General features: G+C 37.9%; 1 protein-coding gene across 2 annotated transcripts in view; it reads right to left on the reverse strand.

Moving 5' to 3' along the window:
- The window catches only part of NR6A1 (nuclear receptor subfamily 6 group A member 1), a 184,795-nt gene that overhangs the window by 141,534 nt on the left and 19,330 nt on the right, over nucleotides 1-23,931 (reverse strand). For both annotated transcript variants that reach the window (XM_034793848.1, XM_034793849.1), the window contains exons 2-3: nucleotides 8,526-8,567; nucleotides 385-444 (exon numbers count right to left, since the gene is read on the reverse strand). In XM_034793848.1, coding sequence (XP_034649739.1) covers nucleotides 385-444; nucleotides 8,526-8,567 — 102 coding nt within the window. The remainder of the gene's footprint in view (nucleotides 1-384; nucleotides 445-8,525; nucleotides 8,568-23,931) is intronic.

Genomic DNA, 23,931 nt, shown 5'->3' on the forward strand with positions numbered 1-23,931 from the left:
TTGGTATAGAAGTGCTTGTACCAGATCAAGTGAGTCTACACTAAGGTTTTTCCCCAGCATAGCTGTATCAATCATAAAAAATAAATAAATAAAAAATCATGCCCATAGCTGACATGGCTATGATGGCAAAACTTAGTATAGACCAGGTCTAGGGCACTTTTTTTTTTTTTTTTGGGGGGGGGGGGGGGAGTGTAGAGATAAGAATTCTTCCTGAAAGTGGAATGCCCTGCTCCTTCAGTGAACTTTTTTTTTACTGCATTGCTGTTCATAACTTCTACACTGAAGTATTATTTCAATTCACTGGCAACCTCAAAACAAAGGAAGTGGTCAACGAAAAAGAAATGCAACCTGGTCTTGTGGGGTAAGAGAAAGAAAGGTACTTACTGCCCACAGAGTTCATGGGAAGCCCAGGAGATGAGAAACTCATCTGATCGACATCTGTAGCTAATAACAAAAAAAAATTGTTTAGGCACTTGCATTTATTTAAAATAGAAATTGCAATATTTAATTTTGAAAGTTAAAATAAATGTATGTTTACACTCATGATGAAGGGGGGGATGGACAGATGGACATGTTAGTTACATATAAAGGCTAATTTCAATTTTGTTATATCTGACAAAACAAATTTCAGTATTAATTTCTTCCTCTCTAAATCCCCCTAAAATTGACATACATCTCCAAATTATAGAGACTACACACATGTATGCTGCCATGTTGTATATGCATGCATGCATGCATGGGCATAAAAATATTGTAACATTAACTTGGTATTTCGAGACTTTTGAGTGCTTATTTATGCAACCTGAACATTCTTGTAAATGTATCTTTTTGGGTGGAGTTTTCTAGATTCTTATTTTTTAAATAAAAATATGAAGAGTACCTTTACTCTACAATGTTGCTAACATACAAGCAGCTAAATTCCATAATCTCAACTATATAGTTTACCACCTGTGAAAGTGCATTGTAATCCCAAATTTTCAGAAGTCACAAATCATACTCCAAAAGTCATGACACTGGCTTAAAAATTATGATATTAAAAATAATATATTTGTGGGATTTTTATATGCCTGGTTTTGAGACTTTGGAGGGAAGCCACTAACCCTTAAAATGTTTGCAACCATTTCTGGTTCAATTTTGAATCTTACATACACATACAGTGCTGGAAGGGAGACTGCACTTCCCCTACTAAACCCAGAATGCAGTCTCAAGCAGACATGGCTGCAATGCTCAGTTGTGTCTGATTCAGGTTTTCAAGCTTCTGTTTAAATATCTAGAAATTTAGTCAGGTGTTGGGGTTTGAATAAAAACACTAAGTATCACAAGACTTGCACAAAAATCTGAGAAATGACAAAATTACTGGAACTCCTGCTCCCATGAATTTCAGGAGGTCCTTAGGAGTTAAGTTTGCCCTTCTGAAAACTTCAGAAGTCGTACAGAGCAGTCTTAAACCTTACAGAATGTAGCAGCCCACCCTAACCATTTCACACCATCCATATGCCACAGGTGCACGCACAATCTTAACTGTACTCTTTGATCTTACTAAAAATATCAAAATGGACTTAGTACACATTCTGTGAGAGGGTCATAGCTTAATCATATGCAAACCAAACGTTGCCAGAATAATCAATTGTGGCTACTTCAATGCAAGTTAACTTTCTGCAGTAGAAAGTGCTGGGCTAGAAGTATTCAAAGGAAGCTCAACAATTCTTTCGCATGGAGAAAAGTATTTCACTCTCCTTACTAATAACTTAGACAACTGAACCAGTTTTATTCCAAGTTTGCAAAAAAACCAAACAAAAAACCCGCCTTTGGGCTGAGACTAAGACTGGAAAAGTTCAGCAAGTTATGAGCCTCTGGAAACAGGTTGGGTGAAAACAGTTATGCAACGGTAAGTACTATAGCAGCCAGTGCCACTCTCCCGTGATAAACATACAAGCACAAATACACAGTATATTTAGTTTGTCACCGTCATGTATTTTTAAAAATTTATTCTTCAGACATTACACAACAAAAAGAAAGTTACCTTTACTGTATTTATTCATGTCATTTTATTAATATCTCAATGTATCAAGAGACACTAGCACTAAAGTTAGGATTTTTATGTAAGAAATTTTATAATATCCATCCCCTTTAAGAGATTTCTGTCTTCCATACCCACATGTGCTATTGTTTCAAAGCATTCAAAGCTTGTTAAAGCATTCGTTTCTCTAGTCAGATAACAGGCATGTGTAACGGTCTCTGAAAACAACCATGTTTTCATCAGTTTGCAAAGAATTCCTAAGCTCTAGGCTCCATCAGCTTTAAATTCTACATATTAACCTCTGAAATGGATCAGCTCTAGAAATGGCAGAAGGGGTCAAGAAGAGGAGATCCAAACAGGGTCTGGAGCCCCTTCAAAAGGATCCTTATCAGAAAAGAGATCCCCTTCAAAACACTGCATAATACAGGGGCCCTCTCCCAACATTTGATCAGCAGCTGCACCAGAAGTAGTTTCCCTCCAGCACAAGGAAGCCCTGAGGGTGTATCAGATACAGAAGAAGATTATGCAGTTGGGAGAGGAAAGAGGATCCAAGGTTCGAGAGGAGTAACTCCAGACAGGAGCCCTAACTTTGGAGAGGTTTACATCTAGGAAGGACCCATCTACAAGCAATAGGTTCAGCTGTGATCATAGATCAGATAAAGCCTTCTATTCTCACCTTAGAAACCACTATCAAGAGATTTGTTTTTGAAAAGCATGTCCAGGATTCCCAGGCACTGTGTCATATTCCGTCCCCCGTTATACTTCCTATATTTTACCTTTTCATTATGGTCTGGATATACAGGTTTGTGACTCTGCTTTTGTAGGGTTATCATTTGAGTTTGTCTCTTCCTCACATCTCCGTGATCTCCCAAGGCCAGCCAGCCGGAGAATCTCAAGAGTATCAGTTTTCTTGCTAGTAGATTATGTCCCATATCTACCCTTAAGACCAAAAACAATGCAGCAATATACAACACTACATTCCTAAACCACAGAACTCACTCCTGGCAGCATACCTTCATCGCACAATACAAGGGTCTGTCTTTGGCCAAGTATCTCCCGCATTTTATCTTCCTATTTTTCCAATTTATTCCCTGGTGGACTAAAACAATTGAAGAAAGACAGTATTGCTGCTCCTGGTGGGTGTTTATACATCTGTTTGTAATGTGAAATGTGTCCCAATGCTACAGTAATGAGGTACACTACAGCTACAAATAAATGTTTAAGCATTTACAACAGACCATTCTTGTAGGAAACAGCGGATGTGCACTGTGGGCAGAGCACTGTAGTTATACTGCCCTTCATTCCCTACTTTACTCTAGCTTCACTTATCAAGAATGTTTTGTTTATACCCCTACTTTGTCTTAGTACATGGAATGAGAACAGAGATAACGTACTGTAGGACTCAGCAGTCATGGACCAAAAAGTGTTGAGATGAAGACTATTAGTGGGAGCTTAGGGTTCTCAAAGGCATCCTGCTACACTCCAGTGGAAGACAAGAGACATTTTACTGCCGAGATCTGTTGAGTATTCATTTATATCTGAGTTTATTGGTATCTGAATGCCAGCGAGAATATTTTGGAGCACTGTTTGGTGATACTGCACTTTGTCTCAATGATCACATGTAATGTTGCATATTTTTCCAAGTTTTCTAGATAGTTTATATTAAATATATATGTTTTTTTCTACCTTATGTCCCCCCATCTCCTCTCAGTGACTGAAGTGTAAGCCTATAAAAGTGCACTAACCATACCGTTACTGTGTTACCTATAAACTAATTTAATACATATAGATTTACGTTAGATGACTGGGAAGAGTTTCATCTAAGACCATCTCCTGTTACAGTTGTGTGTGTGTGTGTGTGTGTGTGTGTGTGTGTGTGTGTGTGTGTGTGTCTTCATATACTGCTGAACTGTAACATGAAAAAACTAAGCACAAGTGTAAAAGTGACAATTTGCTGAAGATGTTGGAGGGGTAAGTGCACACTAATATTTAAATTGGCACGGGGACAACTCCTTTAGCTTTCAAAAAGGCTAAAGTAATGGGTCAACAGATGGCCATCTAAGTTACCTGCTGCTGTTTGCAGAAGGAGGGGTCAGCTGCCTTCTGAGTAAGTCAGATGGCAGCGAACAGTCTCAGTTAGAAGTGGTCAGCAACACAAGGGAAATGACATCTGAATAAGTGAATCACTTAAAGCAGTAAGCTATACCTGCAAACATCTGTAATAATTTATCGAGTTTCATTCTACAATATGCAAGCTTACTTGATTAAATTAAAACTACCCCTCTTACAAGACAAATGCAGTGAGAAGTATGCATTTCTTTAAGGATCTTTATTTTAGATTTTCAAGTCCACGAGTTTTATGGGTTATTCGGTTTAATGCCACAATGATATTGCTCTCCTAACCTTCAAATATAACATTAAATAGTTTGTTACAACGATAATTATAGTTCGTAGTAGATTTCCTTGAACACTGAGGCTAAGGTACTGTGTGCACTCTTGTTCCATCTAACAAGTTTAAGGATGTACAGCAATCACATTATTGCTGAAAATACTTTACACATAGTAGTACAACAAAATTAGTCCTGCTCAGCAATTGGACTACATGCCAAACTTATATACACAGAAAATCTGCAGGTTTTCCGTACAACATATCAAAAATTAAAATGTTTAACATTTAGAGCAAAATTTCTAGTCTTGTACAATTAGCATAGTGATGTTCAGAGCAAAACCAATTCCTGATATTGCTTTTAAATCATAATAAAATTATGCACTTTAAAGTTTCAATTTCAATAATGTTTTATTATGCTCGCCTGTATACAAGCACAAATTATACTCCACTTTCTCAAGAAGTGTTGGATTTTAAGCATGTATCATTTATACTAAGTTAACAAAAAAACCCACAAAACTCCATTTTCAACACAAAGCTCCTAAATACACAAGATGGCTCGTTCTTCCTCCCCCTCGCTGTATTCCTGTAATTCATTACATGCAACATGCTTAACTTCTAAAAATGGCTTAGCTAAGAAGGGATGAGGTGGAGAAGATCTGGATTTATAGACAGTTAAAGTTTTGGAAACAGGTTTGCTCTAAAAGATGATGAGAAGGACAAAATAGCTCCTTGATTATGACGAGCAGCTGTTGCCAATCCAACTACTTACCCTATGACCTTTCCTCTGGCCAATAAGCGAACAGTGCCAATTGTTTTCTTGTATTATATCCTGTTTACAAGCCCAAGTGGCATGAAAGGAATTAATAATTTAGCTCATGGAGCTGATGACCTTTATTACGGTACCTCCTATTTGCTGAACAGAAATCAGAGCAAAGAGCTGCCTTTAAGCCACAGGGTTGCTTTAAGCGTTTCTCACTTTACAGCCTAATTGGGTACCATAACATAAATCAATTATTTCTCCTGTTTTAAGCAGCAATACCATCTATTCTTAAACTGCTAGATTTCCAGCTTCCCTTGTATTAGGCCAGGCCTTGTTCTTCAAGTTTTACAGCTGTATAGTAAACATGTTGATGAAGAAAAGCTTGGTGAGCATTGCAGGATTAGGGCCAACTGGTAACACAAGAAAAGGTTATGCTATTTTGAACTTCTCTTGACCTTTGATTGCCCTTGTCCCTGCTTATGCTAATCAAAGGGATATATGGAGGCTACTCATAGAAATGAACTTAGCCTGAACCTGTGACATAGCATTGGACTTTGAAGATCTCAGCTCTGAGAGTGTCTTAGTAATGCTACATAAGGTCATCATCTTTCTAAGTGTAGAGAGGCTATGGTAGTTAGGACACAGCCCTCTGAGCAGATGTTGGGTATTTCTACATCAGCAGGCAAAACAGTATGCCACTTACACTGCCCCCCTCTCACAAACGGAGGCCCAGAATGTTGAACATTTACAAGGCTCTCACACCTACATCTGTATTATGCATCTGTGGTTTGGCAAAGAGACTCCCACGTACCAGGAATCAATGCAGGAATCCTAAGTATTGATAGCAGCAGGAAGGCAGTTAAGATGCCAACCCTTCTGGAATATAGAATGTAAACAAATGTTTAAATAGAAACATTCCAGCCATACACACTGCTAAAGTGGAAATATGCAACAGCATAGCAGCCCAAGGATATCTTAAGAGCTGAAGTTGATGGGCACACACATACCCTGGCCTACATCATGGTGGGATATCTAGTGTCGCCTGATAAATATAAAGACAAGTGATAATTTGGGTTATTTTTCACTACATGATAAGCTTTTTGCATTACCTTCCACTAATACGGGATCTCTCAGAGCCAGGCTTACTTCCCATTTATGAACATAATGGAAAGGAAACAGATCCATAACAGGTTTGACACACCCCATAATGGGTGTAGAAGTACATATCTACACTTTGTTCTTGAAATTATGTATTGCATTGGAATGCAAATGAAATAAAAGCTACAGGGCTACTGGTTTCACTGGAGCTTAGTACAGAAGCTATGGACCAGACTTTCTGAAGTGTGCAGTACCTCACTGAACATTTTGGGTCCTTAGCACTTTTGACGTTGTGACCACTGCGCCACCTAAGTAGGAGTAGTTGGGAAGTGAGCTCTTTTGAAAGTTTGGCCCACACGTGCAAATGCTCTGTGTTTTGACTTCATCATCACTTGATATAACAAAGCAAAAACAGAGCTGCTATGGGTTTGAGTTAAATTAGTAATACTATATCTAAGTGCCCTCTAATTAGGGACTTGTGTATTCCACAATTCTGCAGAATATGCTACGTTTTCTAGAATCAAAGCTTTCATTTAAAAAATTAAGTAACTAGCCATTATGGTTGCCACACGAACTTTCAACTGTGTCCTCAGTGTAAATCAATGCAAATTCAGTCATTTATCACCACAGACAATGCGAAATAATCACTCTGAAATGTGCCCTGGGCATTCAGCTATATGGAGTGAGATCTCTGAAATCCTATTAGGATAATTCAAATCTAAACAGTTAAATATTTCACTGCTGATCATTTTAGCATAAACACCCACTAATTTTCTTCCTCTGTAAATTGGAGGCGATACTAACGATGTTGCAGATGGCAGGTAATATACAGAAATGTAAAGCACTTCCCCAGATTTCTCAGCAATATTTGTATTCATGGCCCACTAAGTGATTACTATTATTATGTTATCTTAATAGCAAGTCTTATCAGATGACTTCCTGTAGAAGTCAGTTACTTAAATATTTCATGGCAAGGAAATGGTTCAACAGTGATTTTTGTATCCATTGATCATGAACATGTGGACTCAAATATAGTGAAGTGTCACAGGCCAGGAAACAGATGTAGGATTCAGTCTCTTCACACACACATAGAATTTAAGGCAAAAAAAGGACCATTAGATCTTGCCTTACCTCCTACATGTCACAGGACATTAAATTTCACCTAGTTACCCTTGTATTGAGCCCAATAACTTGGGTTTGGCTACAGCGTATCTTCCTGTAAGGCACCCAGTCTTGATCTGAAGACATCAAGAAATGGAGAAACCACTGCTTCCCTTTGTTGTTTGTTCCAATGGTTAATCAACCTCACTGTTAAATTGTGCCTTGTCTCTAAACTGAATTTGTGTGGCTTTAACTTCCAGCCACTCCCTTTTAACTATATTGAAAAGGAGGGTAGTTTCAACACCCTATGTTGGGAACACAGGCTTTAAAAGATTTGGGAAAATACCATAAAATTTCTGTTAGTCTCAAAGGTGCCACAGGACCCTCTGTTGCTTTTTACAGATTCAGACTAACACGGCTACCCCTCTGATACATAAAATCTTGGAAAGCAATTAGCTTTGCAGCCATTACAAAATACTCTTTGTTTGTAAAACACCTACTATCACTGCACTAAATAGGATTTTCACAAAGAGCATAAGCCAACATTAAGGTATCAATCAGCCATAGTTAGCTATTCAAGAAATGTGTGCAAATCCAAATTAAGCCCTCTTTGGTAATCTAGTAATAGTACAACATGATGCCATGCAGAACATACAAGTAGTTCAGATCACAAGTAAGCCCAGCATTCCCACCTGTCTTGAGGGCAGGGGACTAGACTAGAAGACCTCGAGGTCCCTTCCAGTCCTCAATTCTATGACATGAGAGCAAGACTAAGCATAATAAAGCAAGAGCATATGCAGCCCGTAGGGGCATTAATGGAGCTAGCACACTCCTTCTCTGTGGGGATCAAATGCCCTACTGATTCAGCAGCACCCTAAAGCCACTGTATGGAATGGCACTGATAAGCTGTGGTAGGAGACATCATCAACCAGAGGGGGAGGAAGCCATTAGCCATGCAAGGAGCTCTGGAAGACCTTCCTCTCCTGATTCCAAAATAATCAAGCAAAAGGCATCTACGGCCAAAGGAGAGTTAACAGACATTTCATGAAGTTTAAGACTTGTAATATAATCTGCATCCCATTGATACCTACTAGAATACTGTTCCTGCACTAATCCTTTTCTGGAAGGGAACAAGAACATTTATATCTAGTACTTACTAGGAGGTGGCTCATGTTCTGTGGAAGACTCTCGACAAAATCCTACAAGGGGAAAAAAGTAAGTATCAGCACTGAATGTTTTTTGTTTTTTAAAACTGATACATCTTATTTACTGCCACCGTGAAAAGGCTGAGCAATTCACCTCCGCTTTTAACAGTTTAAACCATTATACATATACAACATTAAACCAGAATTAAGTAATAGTTGCAGAAGCATTACATCTTCTAGACTCCAGATAGACAATGCTGCTGTAACTCAACTTTATACATGAAGATCCGGCTGCTGAATCACATCAAGTATCAAATAGTGATGCTTAGAGGACATATTACACCATATTTAGGCTACATATCAGTTACCCATTTAGAGACAACCATTCTTCATATTAAACACAGTGAAATACTATTTCTTGGGAATATCTATATATTACACATATACACACACACACCCCCCTCTACTTTGATATAACGCGACCAGATATAACACGAATTCGGATACAACGCGGTAAAGCAGTGCTCCAAGGGGGGGTAGGGCTGCGCACTCCGGTGGATCAAAGCAAGTTCGATATAATGCAGTTTCACCTATAACGCGATAACATTTTTTGGCTCCCGAGGACAGCATTATATCGAGGTAGAGGTGTATATGATATGATGCATCTGTGCAAATTTGCAAAGTAACTGAGGGGGGCCACAAAGTTTCCTCTGCTGATTCAAGTGAGTATGTGACAATTTAATCTGTCCCCATAGTCATAGTCCAGTGACAGCCACTGGGAATGTGCTGTTACAATAAACTCAGATTGTGTGTCTGGTACATAGCAGAACTACACATCTTGTTAGAACTGCTGTTATGTATCTGAACACAGACCCGTTAAAGCCTGCATGTCTATAGTCCCAAGAGTACACATCAGGGATTACGCAACCCTTCTGCTCAATTATTTTCCAGAAAGATAAGGAGCAAGATGGATGCTACTGCATTGAAATATTGTATTGATACAGACACTTATCAGACCATATATATAGTGCTAAGTATGGAATCCAAAACATTTCCACCTTCTTAAGATACTTCTTCCCATGAAATTTCTTCTTTGATTAAATTGCCACATCCTGAGAGGCAGATGGGGAATAATTTACAAGTTCAAGTTATTATTTATCTCCACTCCCAGTCAGTCAAACATTAATTGGGACGGGGGAGGGAAAGAAGGCGTTTTGAAGAGTAGAACTCTACATGATTACAAAAATGTTTTCTCTTTGTGAATTCTCTCCATAGATGACTAAATAATGTAATGCAGGCTATTTTTTGTAGATCTCATTTTAGCCTCCTCCTAACTCATCATGCCCTAAAACTAAAACACTAATATCCTCAAGCAACATGTCAAAAAGAATAAGAGCAGTGCTGCTAAATCTTGTTTAAATCATGTGGGAAGTCATAAGGATTTCTCATATAATTTCCATAATCCATCTTTTAATCTCCTATCCAAAACCATTACTTTATTTCCCTGGATAATTATTCTTTAAATAGAACAAGGCACATAGGACACAATTTAGTCTCCACTATAACATCTAGCTAGACCTAGTTCTTTCATAGTAGCCTTCAGATATTAATATTGTTTGCTTTTTCAAAAATTCTAGTACTTTACAAAAAGTTTCAACCAAGCCAGTCAGAATGTGCTAAAAGCCATGTTCCACTGAAAAAACAACAATTTGAGATAAAAATTCAATATTCTGCAACCAAAATATCTCAATGGTGCTAAAACGTTCCCAGTATCAACACAGCCATGTACTAGTTTACTGCAAATCAGTGACATCATTACCCGTTAAATGGATTCTGAGGCAAGTCTTATATACACGCTCTTCTACAGCTTACCAATATTACTGGAACCCTTCCTACTTTATTGTTGGTCTTCCCAACACAAGTCTTTCAGGCTTCTATTGTTAAAGGGAGAAGCTTACATTAAGAGTTCAGCTACCCTGGGATTGTGTGATAGACAAGGAGAAGTGTCAAGGGAAATCCAATTGTTGTCACCACCTACCTCTCTGCCTACTTTCCACCATGTTTACAAATGGTATTAGCTCCTGCCGTGTGCAATTCCAAAAGCACTTTGTCTTTGTGGCTCATTCCATCCACATCTGCCTTCTGCTATTATCTCATGTTTGTAGGATGCCATCTCTGTCATTAGCTTTTCTTTTAGATATAGTGACACCATTCTGAAACAGTCTTGATAACAAAACACTTGAAATCATTCAAAGCAGAAGTAATTTTTCCAGTTGTACCGGTTAATAATTTTTCCTCACACTAATTTAATCTAAATTTCCAAATACTTTTTTTTTTTTTTTTTTAAACAGCCATTTTTAAAAACTTGGGGAAAGAATTTCATAGTAAATTTAGCACACACTTCTGCTCCAAATAGAGAAAAATCTGTTATTATAAATGCAGTTCTATTCGGAACTGTAACTTTATTTAAAAAATAGCATAGTGATCTATGTTTTTCCTCAGTGATTTCTTTATCAAATACAGACAAGAAGTTTAAAAAAAAGATGTTTTTTCTAACTTAGTTTTCAAGCTTTTTTTTAAAAAAAGCTTAAATTTTATAATACTGAAGTGATTGTAACATCAAGTGTTGCTAAAATAAATCTTTCCATAATTCGTCTCACTGTAGCTGAATTACCTATAAGGAAGACAGGAAGATGGTTGAATACATAGAAATGCTGACTTTTAAACATGTTTTTAGAGAAACAGACTAAAAGGTCAATTCTTGTATATTATAGCTTGACTGATACATCACAGCAGATGAAAGGCAGTTCAGGAGGGTTATATGCTCTGGATACTTGCCTAGCTCCCACAAATGTGAAAGAGGATTAAGTGCACCAGTGAGAATAGACCCACTTTTGTACCCAGGTATAGTATGACATGGATATAGTTCATTTCAAAAAGCATCCACTTACTCTGGGTAATCAGCTGAAACGTACGACTAAAGAAAAATCATAACAAACTCCATGTTTACAATACATTTTTCCATCAACACTTACAGAAAGAGCATGCCTACATAGCATACTGTCACTTACTTCTTTTGAAAGAGATCCACAGAATCCAGTGAACTACAAAGGTTAAAAGGGGCCCTATTAGTTCTGCACTGAGCATACTATAATTCTCTAAATCTGCCTTGGGAGCTCCTGCACCTTTATATCCTGGCAAATTCAATTTAACCATTCATTGAGTTCAGCACTGATGCTCCAACCATCTCCCCCAACTCCACCCTGACATCTGGGGCACTTCTGACCCAGCACACGCCAAACAGCAGCTACCATTCAACCGTTACACACCAGTGAACAAGAACATATGCTTATAAAGGGAAGTCTGTGAATCACCAGAATCAGAGGACACTCTTGGACAAAGGTCCACATAAAAATGAATTGTCATTAAGCCTAGAAGGTTTTTGTGTGTGTGTGTGTGTGTGTGTGTGTTTTTTTATTTACTGTTTGATAGGAGATGGCCCAAGCATCCTGAGAAACTAAGTCCTATTAATAGCTTGAAACAAGAGGTATTACAGAATGGCAGTGTCCTCAAAAAGACAAGGAGGCAGTTTAACAAGAGGCAGGGAATATTTGTATTATTCATGGTAGGCAATTGAGACTGGCATACTACCTGGGCATACAGTAAGAGGGAAAAAATTCAGGGATACAGTCAAAGCTTCCAGCAATTAAATCTGTAAGATGCTAGTTTGCAAAGCATCTAAATGCAGCACAAAACTATACTACCTCTGATTAAAAATCTAGAAGAGAGCCAACCAAGCTAAATACACAGAATTTCAAACTAGTCCAGCAGAGCCACCCATCAACTGAAATGGTCAATCTCCCACTGGTACCAAGAATCAGAAAAAAAGAATAAGATGTAAACTAAACAAAAAAAAAATCCTCCCTCCTCTCCCTAGATAAAGTGGTCAGAAGTAATCTGGCTAAAATAAAAATGACTTCCAGCATTCGCTAAACAAAGAACTCTGGTGCACCTCCAGGTCTCTGTATGGAAGGAGTCTTGACCCCAGTTCAGCCCTTACTGAACATGGAGATACAATAGAGAACTGAGGGTAAGTCTACTATACAGATGGGAGCAACCCTCTGCCCAGTTAGACTCTAGCAGGGCTCAAGCTAGTGTGCTAAAAATAGTAGTGTGGATGTTGAGACTCTGGCCAAGAGTCAGGTTTAGCCATCAAAGCTCAGGCCCAGAGGGTTGGTCAGTGAGCTTGAGAGCCCAAGCTGCTACCCTTAGCACACTAGCTCAAGCCCTGCTAGTGCACGTCTGTCTACCTGCACTGCAAGGCTTGCTCCTACCTGGAATGCAGAACTACCCTGACTGAGCCAAGCAACTGTAACTACTAAGCACAAATGGAGGAACTCAAGTAACCAGGCCTAATAAGTTATAATGGGATTCAGTAATACTACTTAGCTCCCTGAATCATACCCTGACACACTGCAAGCTGCACAGCTTGCACCTGGTGGGCATTACAGATTCCCTTGCTCCCATCTGAGGAACGGAGCAGTTATGTTCTGCAATTATCATGTGACCTACCCAGAATTTAAAAAATAAAAATAAAAAGGATAAAAGTATTTTTTCTCCAAGGAAAAACCCCTTTTGATAGTCTCCCTGATGCTCAGTGCCCTCTATCTTAGGCCTGGTCTACACTAACCCCCCAATTCGAACTAAGGTACGCAACTTCTTCAGCTATGTTATTCACGTAGCTGAAGAAGTCGACGTACCTTAGTTCAAACTTACCGTGGTCCAGACGCAGCAGGCAGGCTCCCCCATCGACTCCGCGTACTCCTCTCACCGAGCAGAATTACCGGAGTCGATGGCGAGCACTTCTGGGTTCGATTTATCGCGTCCAGACAAGACGCAATAAATCAAACCCAGAAGTTCGATTGCCTGCCACCAAACCAGTACGTAAGTATAGACAAGCCCTTAGACAATTGCCTGTTACACCCCTCAGCATCAGGTACAGTACTATTACCCTGTGTAATAGCACAAGCTACTCTGTAGCTAGGAGAAATTAGAGAGATTCTTACAGATCTAGTGACAAATTTTCATTCGAAGACAAGGAAAGAACTTCACCCGGAATTGATAAGAGCCACTACTCGCTATTACTTCAAACAGACAGATTGCTGTGGAAGAGGAGCCCAGAGCTTTGGAAACTCATTAGCAGAGAAACAAGACAATGGGATCAGTTTCTTTCCTCCTGCTGTTCTCATACCTTATCAATGGGCTCCCCTCGAAGTATCAATGGGTTAACCCTGACGTAGCCACCCTGAATGGTTACATACTTAGTGTTTACATGCAGTGCCTCAATATAGAGCAAACAGATGCTGAAGTATGAACTGAAAACCCTGTAATTCTATTTGTTTATCAAATGAATTTATACTTCAGCTGCATCCATTTTGAATGCGAGATGCTCTCTGGGTTAATTGGGTTATTAGAAAAAAAAATGTATGCACACTAATCCTTCCAATTTCCTGGTTAGTCATTAATGCCTACAGCACTGTACCCATCTCCTTGTTTCAAGCTAAGGAAATGCATTGTATGGCAACAAAGACATACCACATCTTTAACCTTTCACCCTAAAGGCTTTCAAGTCAGAAACAGAATAACTTAATCATACATATGAAATAATCCCAGGAGAGATTTTTGTTGTTTTGTTTTAAAGATTATAAAATCCTGGCAAGTTGTACTAGGACAACAACCAAACATGCTTAAAGTTATTTTCTGTTTTGTTTTTTTTAAAAAGATCAGTTATGTTTCAGCTTTTATTTATCCTGGAAATCACAAGGTATATAATATGTTCGTATCAGAAGTAAATGTCATCCACAGCAAATTTGCCTCTGCTGGTAAATAGAAGCCAGTCTGTAGCTCAACACCATGAATGTACATTGGAGAAGACTTCTCAGACCGCATCGCTCCTCACCTGAAAAAGGAGTGAGGATCTACGGGTGAAATATAGGGTCATCTATGAAATATTTTACATTTACTGAATATAGAAACTGCCACTACATGATCTCAAAGCACTTTATCACATTAACAAATTAAGCCTCATACACCACAGGAGGGTAAATTATCCCCATTTTAAGAGAAACTTAGGCATGGAGACTCCATGGTCCCACAGCCAGTCTGATAGAACTTGAAACAGAGCCCACATCTTCTGGTTCCCACTCATGCATTATAAGCGCAAGACAATCTTCCCTCCCATTAAAAAAAAAAAAAAAAAAAAAAAAAAAAGTAGGAACAAGACTCCAAAATCTGAAATGCAAAATCCTTTTCCTAGGTACACAGAACAAACCCCTCCCATTAATAATTAAGCCCAGAGCAATGATGGTCTTGACAATTGGAAAAGAAATCTCACACAGAAACTTAATATAACTTTATACTCCACCATGGAACAGACATTATTTTAAATTTAAGGAATCTTTCAAATATTGAGATCCTAGTGTTTACTGGATCTCAAATACTTAAGGTTCTATTTTTAAATATTAAATATATATATCTCTTATTGTGCATATGGCAAGAATTTACAGAAACTACTAATGCTGTCATTTCTAAAACAATAAATCCTTCCCTGTAAGTTTTATTTATTTTATTTTTTTATATATATATATATATATATATATATATTTTAATTCTTACTAATGGAAATATCTTCAACTGGTATTGCTGCTGCTTTGATTTCCCCTCCACCCCCCACTTCCTGCCCACATACGGTGCGGAAACCCTTATTAAGTCATCACTCAGTGCTACCATTAAGATATTTCCTCTTTATGAAGCTGTATCGTTCATTTGAAAACTGACCTAAAGGTCAATTTTTCAGGCTTCGAACCAGCCAGCAATTGAAGTAAATGGACATAGGCATGTTCATTAACTGCTACTTATACCCAGAATACATTTTCAAATATTATACTTCTGGTTAGTAATGAAGCACTCTTAGCTTAGCCAATTACAGTCAGTGGAAACACTCCCACTGAAGTTCACGGACTTTGGATCAAGTCCATACATTTTTGTCGTATCTGAAAGGCCAAAATTGGCTTCCTAACCCAAAAGTGGTGGATAATTCCAAGAGAGCTTAGTCAGTTTCAAGCAGTGGTTTATCTTTCAATCATTTTGTTTACTTTATCTTGTAAAATGCTATGGAACAACAATGGGTAATCCTGTCTTTGTGTTTATTCTCTGCACTCAACATTGTAGGAGGAGAGGGAGAGGGTTATTCCACAGTCCACATTTGTTCTGATTTTTTTTCCTGATAATCAACTCAAACGCTTTGGAGCCTTTTACCTTACAGTTCAAGGATGGAATCACACGCTCACATGCTATTTCCTCTCCTAATTTGTTCCTTAAAAGGAGTCAGATTAATCACTCTATAAGAACAAAATGAGAAGACTTTCTTCCCACTGAACCACTCACTCCTTCACTCTTCATCACTGTCACATTTCACAGATGGCCTGTGTTCCGCTTGACCAACAATGTAGTTCCAAGGCTTGTCATCTTAGCATAGGCCCAACTACCCCTCCTCTGAGGGACTGCTCTGACCACAAATTGTGTCCAAACCCAAGACATCTTTCTTCACTTACCAAAAAAACCCATCACAACCTTATTCCTGCTGTGATTTCTCATTTATTAGCCGGAGTAAGGAAAATGTCAAAGAATAAGCATTAATGGAAAAATTAGAAAGTATGAAGAGCTAAGAATAAAGACAGTCTTTTGAAACATACATGCCTTTATTTAAATGACTCTTGGCTATGAGACAACTTCAGTTATAACTGATTCAAAATGAAATGCAGATGGATTAGCTGGTGTTATAATTTACTTAAGTTATAGCTTATAGTTTTTATATGAACTTTACTTTGTAAACATTTCACAAAGGAACACTCCTTCCATTCTGTCAGTCTATTCCCCCACCTCATCAAAATATGTATCCAACATAATTCTCCTCTTTAGCAGAGCAAGTCAGCCATATCTGGCCCTAAAGTCCATCAATTCAAGCACTAGGCTCACATTGCACAACTTGTTTCATTCACTTCATTTACTGTAATTTTATTCCTCAAATAATCTAAGGGCAGGCTCTAGAATTGGACAGAGAACAAAATATAGTGCGTGGAGAAACAGCCCATCAAGTTCTAGACTGTCCTCTGACCAATCCCAGGATGGGGAGTGGGAAAGCAGGTTAATATGTAACATTGCAAAGGCCACAGTTCTATATAAAGGAGAGGACAAGTACAACCCTTTTGAAGAGAAGAGTGGCCCTTTAAGAACAGATAAATCAGCATTATTTTGCAAAACCAACAGGTTTAATATATTCCTTTCAAGCCTTATTCCATATTACTGAGTATGCAGGGCTGGCGCAACCCATTAGGCGACCTAAGCGGTTGCCTAGGGCATTAACATTTGGGGGGCGGTGACCGCGGCGGCCGGATCTTCGGCCCCCCTCGGCGTCAGCAGTATTTCTGGAGCGGGACCTTCCGCCATCTAGGGAGGCAAAAAAGCTGGCAGCACTCCTGTGAGTATGCAAAAGTTCTTAGCATCTATAGTCCAAAATACCATCTATATGCCTTTGTGTAGAAAGATATGACCTACATAAAAACATTGTTAGTCAGACCTTCTACCTAGTAAAAGTCAGTATAGTAACTTTGTAGCAAAACACTCATTCTTATTCATTTAAAATATTTATTATGAAGAGCTGAAACTCCAAGGAGCAACTGTTGCTCTTTACTATTCAGTATATCCCATAAAGAAGCTATAGAAAAAAGTGCCAACTCCCAAGTGAGAGTTTTAAAATTTGCCATCTTTTGGAATGTATGCACACACTTGGGCTCTGTCCCAGAAGATAAAAACATTTTCATTTAGAAAGTTATCGATGCTGGATGGTAACATCTCATGACTGACTACACAATCAGTTTTAAATCAAGCCATTTAGATTATTCAAAAGCAGGGGTTCTCAAACTGGGGGTCGCAACCCCTCAGGGGGTCGCAAGGTTATTACAGGGGGATTGTGAGCTGTCAACCTCCCCCAAAACCCTGCTTTGCTCAAGCATTTATAATGGTGTTAAATATATTAAAAAGTGTTTTTAATTTATAAGAGGGTGTCACACTCAGAGGCTTGCTATGTGAAAGAGGTCACCAGTAAAAAAGTTTGAGAGCCACTGTTCAAAAGCTTGCCAGATTTTTTTCCTTGCTGTTTATTCTAATTAATTGTTGGAGGTACTCTACTTTTAAGAACCATCAGAAACAGTAAATGCAATATAAACTGAAATCTAAAGTTAGTCTGGTAAGCCTTTCACATAGAAAATGTTGGTGGAAATATTTCTCTTTAAATAACCATCCACATTTTGTGTTGCATCAATACATATTTCCATTGCCCCTTAACAGTAGTGAATATAATAGAATAGAATACTAATTTGATCTGTTCTTGATTCATTTTTTAGTCACAGTGATTAAAAAAACCAAACTGACTTTACATTCCAGATAACATCTGTTTCAGAAATTGCTCGAGCAGGAAGACAATCTAACTTTTACGATATAATCTAATCAAGAGCCCCAGGAAGGTTTATGATGCACTTACGATTATTTTAACAGAAATGCTGTACGGGTAGGAATATGCAGCATCAACACGATTCAGCACATTGGACACATGATTTAGAGCATTTTAATAAGTACTGGGAACCAAAGAAGAAACAACCTTGCTGGATTTCTTAAAACAAAGCTCATCTGAAAACTGCTACATTAAGCCAGGAGGATGTTAAAGCTTACGTACAAAACCTGAACTCCTTAGATCCTTGTTTCAGCGGGGCAACCTAGGAGCAATCCTATAGCAACTATGCATGGAAGAAAGTGTTTAGCAAGGAAACAGTCTAATTTAAAGCTTACAAGTGGGACAGCAAGTTTTCATGGGAGCACTGCTTACAGTTCAATAGTTAGAGGTAAAATGAGATTTGCACCTAAGATGGGATTCAACCACTTTATGTATGAAGACTACAGAGTAGCCTCCCCAAAATTACAGCTCTTAGAATACAAAATGAATTTTCTGGGAATTTACAAGTAAAACTTTCATTATATACAAAACTCACCAAAATATCATGCATTGGCTATATTTGAATTTGAGGCTTTTTTGTTTTTAAGGATAGAGGTCATCTTTGGTTGCTAGTCTTCATAAAATTAAATTTTCTTCTTAAGCAACTGCCTTCTTTCAAAATGGCTGCCATTTTCTCTTGTTCTCAATAGGATTGATGCACAAATGCAGGATTCCCTCTTTCAACAAGCCACCACTTTTTATTACTCGCAATAAGGGTGAAGCCAAAACCCATTTAGGGAAGAAGCAGTCATGTGATACCACTGGGGGGGGGAGGAGGAGAATGAAAATATATATTTATGCCTGTATCTGTAATTTTCACTCCATGCATCTGTAGTGGGTTTTTTGCCCATGAAAGCTTATGCCCAAATAAATCTTTTAGTCGCCACTGGACTCCTCAAAGTTATTTTAATCTAAGATGGGGTTAAACATTTGTGCACTAATTACAGTTGTACAAGTTATTGCATGGCATCACTACAGAGTGAAGTTTAATGTCGTTGAGGTCCCTTAACTGTGTTTCCATACATTGACTATGTTTGTCTAAGTTTAATCTTAAATCTGAATATCTTGTTTGTAAGGCTTGTTTTAAAGACCTAAAACATTCATACAATGTTTTTATCCTTAATTTATTTATCTATTCTCAACTTTAAATAGTAGTTAATGTAGTTTTTATCTGGGAATAGTTGTAGATTATGAGGGGTAATTTGACCATTTTTAGAAAGTGACATGGAAAAAAATGTACATTAGCATCATCTACTTTGAAGGACAGCTGTCAAGTGAGGATGTGCTTGCTGGATATTTAATGTTTCTATACTTATTATATGGATAATATTACAGGCTGTTATTTTTGAGTCAATTATAGGGTGTCTAATGTTAGTATTGAGCACCTTACTACACAGTAGAGATGTACATTTAGTATGTTACAGTACCATTAAGTCTAGGCTTTGTTTTAAACTTATGACTGCCTGCTAATTGAGAAGAAAAAAAACTTTTTTTTTTTTTTCTCTTTTTTTTTTTTTTTTTTTATAAAAGAACATGTGTTTGCCTTCATATCCAAGATATTGTTCTTATCTGGATCCTCAACATTAACAGAATCCTGAAAAATATGTTTTTGAGACAAACAAGTCTCCTTATTGTGGACAGGAAGTGATATTTATTTCCTTTAAGTTTTAAAGTAAAGTAAAGGTACTTTCCAACTCATGGCCTATGGGCTAAACCTGGCACCCCATGACAAATTCAGATTTTGCAGAATACAAAATTTAAATGTAGACTACTTCTGGCAGCAAAGAACTGTCAAAATGTGACCTGACATAATGACAATAGCAATTATCCTTTTGTGCCCTCCTCATACTCCCCTGTCTCCACAAGTAGTGCTGAATGCAACAAAGGGCATATTCTGCCCCACTGTCTGTTCAAGCCTCCCATTGTCACGTGGCTCAGTGCTTTTGGTAGGAGGCTGGTTCTGTTACAGTATGTTATGGAATTTATATTCCCTCCACTACTATGCTTTCATTAGATACCAACTATAGTGATAGGCTCATTCAAAATACTTCATTATGTGTACTGGAGTTGCACATAGGGGCTTCAAGCATGGACCAGGGCCTCATTGTGCTAGGCACCATAGATACATGTGACAAAAAGATGGTTCTTACCCTTGCCCAGAGAGATGACAATTTAAGAGCTTGTTTACACACAGAAGTTGCACCAGTTAACAAAAGTGAGCAACTAAACAGGTATAATTTGTATGTGAACTCTCATTAACATGAGTCTTATTGGATTTGTCTTGTGTCTGTAAGTTTACCAGGGCAAACTAATCCAGTATACCAGTCAACACACAGTTGTTCCATTTAACAACAATAGTATAAAAAACTACAACATTAGTCAAACTGGTACAACTGTTTGTGTGGATAGGCCTAAGTAACCTACATAAACAGAATTAAAGGGTTTTTCTATTCCATGGCCTAGAACCCTTTTACCAGGTGGTCTTGCCCTTTCCATTACTGCTGGTCCTCCATCTGTTATTCTGCACTCAAATCTCACTGGTAATATTAGACACACTGCATCTACCCCTTTTTGTAAAACCGGGAACAGCAAGAAGTTCCTTCTCAACAAGATTTGATTCAAGTTTAACAAGTTTAACATGCTTTTGCCAAGGGATTGAATGCTTCAAGGAATTGGAAATGGGGCCATTTCTCTCAAAATAGGCTGCCTCCATCCCAGCCTTAGGTCAGCAGCAACCGATGGCTGTTTAGCAGTCTACATGAAGTGAATCAATGGTTTCATTCCAATTTCTAGTCACCTTTTGCTAAACATGAGTCCATTAAGGAAGGTAAGACCCTATCAGCATGCCACTGACACCCAGCACTGACTTCTGATCTAATGCAGAAGCATATATGAGTTGGACAGGGATGGAAAGCAGTTGGCTCAATTTGAGCAAGATGGAAGTGATATTGGTTGGTATCTATTTATAGCTACATCCAACAGTGGATAAGCATATTAGTCTGAGGATTCTGCTAAAATGCTCAGCAGTGAAATGGTTGATAGACATTAAGTGTCATCATTAGATTGAGTTAGCCTTCAGTTGTGACAAATAAGAGCTTCCTGTAACGTTCTCTCAAAATACATAATGTTCTTTACAGTCAAGTAATCATGTCTTTAAAAAAAACCCATTCATTTTACAACTCAATGTCTTCAAAAACTGATTCAAATATTAATCAAAAACTTATCCCTCTGCCAAGATGCTGGTGTCTTTGCCCTTAGTTTTCCAACTCAGATCAAAATTGCCTAAAATAAGTAACTAGTTTATACTTTCACTGATCTACTATCAACATTAATGTAATTTTCCTTTCACTTTGTTTTTCACTAGTACCTCTTCCAGTGTGTCCCAAACAAAGTCTCCTGCTTTCACACACAACTAGTCCTTTAGCAGCTGTAGCTTGTAAGTTATGTTTATTTGTCAACTAACTTGGTTTCTAAATCATGTTTCCTGTGAGAGTCTGCACTTTCACAATCACCACACAAAAGAGTAAACAAAACAGGAAGTGAAGTGTAGCTGACACAGTTTTAATCAATTTTTCTGTGTGGCTTAACCCCACCACCACACACACTTTCTGTCTCTCTTTCAATGAGTGATAACTTTGGCAGATGAATTTTGTTTGCGAAACTTTTGTAGATAACACTGTGTGTGTGTGTGTGTGTGTGTGTGTGTGTATATATCTCCCCTCAATATATGTTCCATTCTATATGCATCCGAAGAAGTGGGCTGTAGCCCACAAAAGCTTATGCTCTAATAAATTTGTTAGTCTCTAAGGTGCCACAAGTACTCCTGTTCTTTTTGCGGATACAGACTAACACGGCTGCTACTCTGAAACTACAGAATCAGTACACAGGCATGAATTTTATAAAGCCAATTTTTAGCAAAAATATGTGCAAGTTAGACAAAGTCTGACCCACTCTGAAGACCCCACATAACTCCAATTCACTACTTTACCCTTTTCACAGTGCTACAGTATGCATCTTGTCCCACCATACAGGCTCATCATATGTTGCTCACTTTAGTGTGGTTACATAGCTCTTGCACCCTAAAAGGAACACCCCACTGTAATATACATGGACTGCTCCTTCCTTAAGCTAGAGCCAGGCAGTCAGAAAGCTGATCACTTACCTACTCAGGCTGAGGACTGTCTACAGTTTCCCCTCTACAGTGTAATGCAGAAGAGACCAACATGTAAAATTTGCTGCATCAAGTTAAGTATTTTAAGAATGAGCTCCTGTCTGATGGCATTACTGCTACATAGCCTCAATGAATTTGTTACAAAGCAAGCTTCAAGATATCTTTGACAGTTTTGCTTTACTTGTAGGTTTCATATGTTATCATATTACCATGAACTGTCTTCTCAGAAGAATCTCTGATGCAGTTTTTTGACTGAATGTTAGTTCATTCAAAATTCACCATCAACTAATCTCAAAATCAATGAGATTGCTAAAAAGGGATTTTGGCCAATAAACATAAAACGTAAACTGGAACAACAAATCTTAACTACACAAAATCACTTCAGAAAAAGCTATTAAAAGACTATGGGGGGGGGTAAAGTAATATATTTTATTGGGCCAACTGGAAGGTACAAACTTGCGAGCTTCACAGTGCTCTTCATTAAAAGAGACTGACATTTCTATTGCCAAGGCTCAGCAGTGGAGGGCTAACACGTTATTTCTTGCAATTTACAACTCCATGTGGCCTGCACAGGTTCTAAGCCAGAGAAGGAAAGAAAAACAGACTTTTGCCAAAAGGTATTTATCGGGGCTTTTTTCTTCTCACCTACATTTCTAAAACATTAAAGCAAAGGCTTCTCCCAAAGGACATTAACACAGAAGGCAGTCTCAATTCAACTCTTTTTAAAAAGGGCTTTCCTTGCAGTCCATGAAATCATTTTAAATCTTAAGGTAAAAGAGATTCCAAGTATCTATCTTCATTTCTCATCTTCCATATTAGAAGAATCAGGCACAATGTATGTTTCTTCACTATGTCTTTACATCACTGTTTAATTTACACTCTGTCCTGACCACTGATTTTTATCATTTAACTTTGAAGTGTTGTGATTTTTGTAAAGTATGTACAAAAGTTAATCTGCCATGTGTGTGTTAGCCTACCTGGAAGCCTTTTTCTAGCGAGTTTACTGATATAAAACAAGAAATAAGACAGTTACAATACAATACATTGTTTTTGAAATTGGCCACTTGCAAGAAAAAAATTAACTATCATTTCAACATCATGCTGGTCTTCTGTGTGACAAGACCCATAACGACTCAAAAGTGGCTATTACATTAGGTTAAAAATTGTCCCAGTTAAAAAAATAGAAGAAAAAGGAAGCAGGATGTCATGGTTCAGTCTCTGGACAGAAAGTGACATGTTGCACTAGAAAGATTAAGCCAGTCTGAATCAAATACTACCTCATACCTTTCCTTTCTATACAGTAAGGATCAGTATTACTAGGAGATAACCTCGATGGATACAGGACAGTAATAGACAAAGTGTACTGTCTTGACACCCCAGGCTACATTCTGACTCAGTGAAAGAGTAGACAAGATATTTAGAATTAACTAGCTTTGGATGAAAAATGGGTTTGTTTTTTATCTATTTTAGACAATCCTGATCTCTGAATAATTTTTATTCCTGTTTTTCCTTCAATTGCCTTTTTTTTTATAAAAATGAAAAAAAAAATAGATACATCTAAGTCCACCCATCTTAAACAGCATCATCTTACACACACACACACACAGGATGAGCAGATTGGGATGGGATAGTTTCAA

The sequence above is a fragment of the Trachemys scripta genome, chromosome 17 (genome assembly GCF_013100865.1).
Source record: "Trachemys scripta elegans isolate TJP31775 chromosome 17, CAS_Tse_1.0, whole genome shotgun sequence".
NCBI classification, from domain to species: domain Eukaryota; kingdom Metazoa; phylum Chordata; order Testudines; family Emydidae; genus Trachemys; species Trachemys scripta.